The sequence below is a fragment of the Quercus lobata genome, chromosome 2 (assembly GCF_001633185.2).
Source record: "Quercus lobata isolate SW786 chromosome 2, ValleyOak3.0 Primary Assembly, whole genome shotgun sequence".
In the NCBI taxonomy this organism is placed as follows: domain Eukaryota; kingdom Viridiplantae; phylum Streptophyta; class Magnoliopsida; order Fagales; family Fagaceae; genus Quercus; species Quercus lobata.
Genome location: NC_044905.1, coordinates 61,013,641 through 61,017,982, shown reverse-complemented (window position 1 = coordinate 61,017,982; position 4,342 = coordinate 61,013,641). Strand labels below are relative to the sequence as shown.

General features: G+C 35.4%; 1 protein-coding gene across 1 annotated transcript; it reads right to left on the bottom strand.

The window, feature by feature from the left end:
• Window positions 1–525: 525 nt before the first annotated feature.
• Window positions 526–3,714, bottom strand: LOC115976033 (40S ribosomal protein S3-3-like). Its single transcript, XM_031097105.1, has 6 exons — window positions 3,578–3,714; window positions 3,314–3,461; window positions 3,043–3,214; window positions 1,244–1,298; window positions 1,025–1,156; window positions 526–901 (listed from the first exon to the last, which is right to left on the bottom strand). Exons 1-6 carry the CDS (start codon window positions 3,605–3,607, stop codon window positions 734–736), a joined length of 705 nt encoding a protein of 234 aa, XP_030952965.1. The 5' UTR covers window positions 3,608–3,714; the 3' UTR covers window positions 526–733.
• Between the last annotated feature and the right edge of the window lie 628 nt (window positions 3,715–4,342).

The window sequence follows — 4,342 nt, the reverse complement described above, 5'->3', positions numbered from 1 at the left end:
ATAAATATAGCACAACATAAAAATAAAACATAATTGCCCCTCTTCTTAACCCCTTAAAAACAATTAAAAAATTACATTTTATCATTTTCAACTATACTCCTAATTACACTTTACACCCCAAACTTTAAATTTCCTTCCAATTTAATGGCAACTTAACATCAGAATGCAAAAATAATATTTAGTATATATTATGGTAGTAAAACCTATCTTTAGAGAAAAATGGGTACGGCTAATATGAGTAGATTTTGGGAGTTTCATATTTTAGTTACCCGTATTCAATCACTGTAATCACTCTTAGAACCTTGCTAAAGGAAAGCAATCAACTAAACGGTCTATTCAATCGACTAACTGAAGACTAATGGCCATTAGGAATTTTATGAAGGACAAAACGATCTACCTGATTTTGACTCAAAGTAAGTTTACTGTTGACAATTCACAAAAATAAAAAATAAAAGAAAACTGTAGTCGAGAATGGCTCACAACTCCACAATTGTGTATTATTTTGCTGGAACCCTCCACCACACGAGAATCAAAACAGGAATTGTTTGATAAATAAGAAACGAAATTAATGATTAACTATAATTCAAAATTCGAAATCTTCCAAAAAATTAAAGTAGAACGCATTAAAAGTCCTTGTACCCAATATTGGCAATAATAAGCAACAACTACAAAACTCAGATACTCAAAAGTACAGCGCGGATTACTAGTTCATTAGAGTAATAACCATGAAGCTTTAAGCCACAGGAAGGACCTCAATATCAGTCGCCACTGCAGGCGACCGGTAATGATCCTCCTCCTTTGGAGTGTGGATTGTGACCAGATCAGGTAAGGGAGTTTTGGGGCCCATCTTGCCATGTGGATCCCAATCAAGCATTATCTTGACCTTGATACCTAGAACACCCTGTATGCCAAATAGATATTTGATAAAAATCAGACTCATAAAAAGTTATGCAAGTTTATTTGGAACATTTGGCCAATGAGAACGATCTAATAAAAGCAACTCAAACTGAAAAGTCAATCTAACCTGTCTCAGAAGAACATGTCTAACAGCAGAGTCAATATATTCATTGACTGGCTGACCAGAAGAAATCATATATCCATCCTTGAACTTCATGGCCTTTGCACGTTGTGCCCTAAGCTTTCCACTAACAATCACCTGTTAAACATACCAATTAACATTAAATCCAATTCCAAACAGATCAATAAAAGCCAGAACGATAAGGGTTTGAAGCTGCCTACAAACCTCACATCCCTTTGCCCCACTTTCCATGACAAATCTCAGTACACCATAGCAAGCCCTAAATGAGAATTACATGTATCAAGTTAGTGCAGCTTTAAAGTATAAATAACACAAATGAAGTCAATAGATGAAGTAGAATAGAAAAAAACTAAACCTATAATTCAAAAGGTACACTATTCTTAATTGAGTTTGTACTTGAACCAAAAATCACAAGGCATGATCTCACATGCAATTCACAACATCAGAGAAGCGTAAACTAGAGCACAGAAGCTATTTCTATGTTCAAAATCTTGGGATGGACCACCATTTTACATTATTTATAACCACCACTAGTTTCATAATTTTAAATCCTGTGATGGAGAAAATAAAACAGTAACCAACAAGTCAACGGTATTGATTTCTTCTGGAAGCTCCTTGTAACCATATCGTAGATCGAATTCGTGTGTTAAAAGAAAGAGAGATCTTTTTTTCTTTGGGAAGGAGGGGTGCATTGACCAAAAAAAATACAGCAAGGGCACTGAAGAAATAAACTTGGACAGATAGGAAATAATGTAGCAATTCCAAGCACACAAATCTAAGCAAGTTTCTTGTCATTGTTTGAACAGCCAGAGTTGCAACTTTAATGTAGTCATCTTCCGACACAAAGATGGTACAGAATTATTACCTATTTGCTTTATAGATGACTGACTATATGGTACAAGAATGACCAAGTACAGAAAAAATGACCAAAACAAAATGCAGCTAGGGCACTGAAAAATTAATCTTGGACAAATGGGAAATATATATATATATATATATATATAGTGATTCCAAGCATATAAATCTAAGCAAGTTTCTTGTCATTGTTTGAACTGCCTGAGTCACAACTTAATTGTAGTCATCTTCCGACACAAAGATGGGTAAGGAATTATTACCTATTTGCTTTATAGATGACTGACCATATTGTACAAGAATGACCAAGGACAGAAAAATGGAAAATAAAAACTAGAAGACTGCCGAAGGGCATATGGTTTTCATAATGCAAATGAAAACCCAATTCCAGAGAAGTTATGAAATAAGGAGAGAAAAGAAGAATTGACAATAATGTACCCTTCCCAAGGTTACTGCATGAAAACCAGAGCACTTCACGAGGATGATGGCATCAAGGGTACTCAAATAATATTAGTATAGTCATCTTCTGACACAAAATTGGTATGAAAACACCAATCTGCTTTGTAGATGACATAAAAACTTGGACCAAAGTCCAAGTGACATAAACCAGATTTTACAAAAACCAGGCCGTGTCAATTCAAACGCACAAACACCCCCAAAGACTTTCCCAATTTGTCTATCCAGAACAAACAAGGATTCCTATTCAACGATCAACACAGAAATATAAGACCAATTTTGGTAGCGCAATAAAAACAACACAGGATCAGATTCAAGTTAAACCTAGTGTAACCCTCGATATCGTTACAACATCCAATAATTCTGAATTGGATTAGTTTTTAGACAAAAACTCCATCAGATTATATACATGTATGAGGCTCATTTACCAATGCTCCACTAGCTCAACAATGCAAATTATTCAATCAACCAATAACACACTAAACAATATTACTTTTGAAAATCAAGATTTATAACCTAATATCCACATTACAATCCTATACACCACTATATTGATATCTTCAATTCAACACAACTAACAAATCATAGCGAATCCATATAAGCATTATTCTCATAAGTCATTTCCACCATTAAACATATACAAAACATCAAAGACAAAAACAAAAACAAAATATATAAATGATTGAAGCATATACCTCCTAACAGCCAGACCTCCGAGAAGCTTGTATCGGAGAGACTCGGCTTGAGCAATAGCGCAAAGACCTCTGTTGTTGACCTTCTCAGCGTAAAGCTCCACGCTGTTCTCTGGAAACTTGAACCTTTTCTGCACCACCGAGGTCAGCTCTCTGATCCTCCTTCCCTTCTCACCTACAATAAACAATCAATTCAAAATAATACAAATTAGCCAATCACAAACCCTAGAAAAATCAACACACTGAGATCACAAATCAAGGAATCGAAACCAACCGAGAACGTTCTGTGTTCGTGTGGCTCTGATGATGATCTCGGTTCGCATCGGCGTAACCCTAACCTCGACGCCGGAATAACCGTCCTCAGCGAGCTCACGAGTCAGGACCTCGTTCAGCTCGGCGTAGAAAACTCCGTCAGCTACGAACTGTAACAAATACAAATAAACAAAATCTTGAAATGAGAAACGACTGGTTCTGCTAGGTTCGCATTTCTGTTTTCTCGGGAAACAAACGAAGAGTTAAGGAAAGAGGAGGATCTGACCTTTCGCTTCTTGCTCATCTGAGTCGCCATTTTCGAAGGAAGAGGAGTAGGGATCTGAGCTCTGAGCTTGAGATGGCTTGTGCTCTGTCGATTCGAAAACCCTAGGGTTTTTTCTGAGGTGGAGAAGAGGGGTTATATGTATGGGAGGGCAAGGGAATCTGACGGTGGATATGGAATTAGGGTTTTCGCTTCAACGGATGGGATTTGTTTATTATTTTACGGCTCTGTTTGGTGAAGGGTTGTGTTTTGTCGAGTGTAATACTAATAAGTAATAACGACCTCTCGTCGTAACACATATCGAGTTATTAACAATTTAACACTTGCTTTCCATAACGCTTTGTGATGAATTTCGTTACAAAAGGTACTTGACAAATAGGCCAATATAAATTTATGACAAAAATACAAATAAAACCTTTTTCTATTGTCATTTTGGTCCCATAAATTCTTTTTTTTTTTTTTTTGGTTTTTTAAATTCTTATTTGCTAGTGGGATCCAATTAGTTTAACTGGTAAAGTTTATAATGGTTAAGTAAAAAATCTGGGTTTCAATCCCCACTTACACCAAAAACTAATTGATGTCTTGGTCTAATGATAAAGAACTATCTTCAAGAGTAGACGCCATAAGTTAAAACTATCTCAAAAATTCTTATTTGCTATCACCAAAATAACAAATGTGAACTTATATGACCAAAAAAAAAAAAAATTAAACATATAAGACCAAAATGATAATTAATTAACTTAAAGAATACAATTTGTATGTTATTCC

Coding starts and splice junctions, on each gene's coding strand:
- LOC115976033 (XM_031097105.1), bottom strand. CDS start 3,607: ATGGCGACTCAGATGAGCAAGAAGCGAAAG. Junction 3,215..3,313: donor ACGAACACAGAACGTTCTCG/GTTGGTTTCGAT, acceptor TGTTTATTGTAG/GTGAGAAGGGAAGGAGGATC. Junction 1,157..1,243: donor GTGGGGCAAAGGGATGTGAG/GTTTGTAGGCAG, acceptor TATGTTTAACAG/GTGATTGTTAGTGGAAAGCT.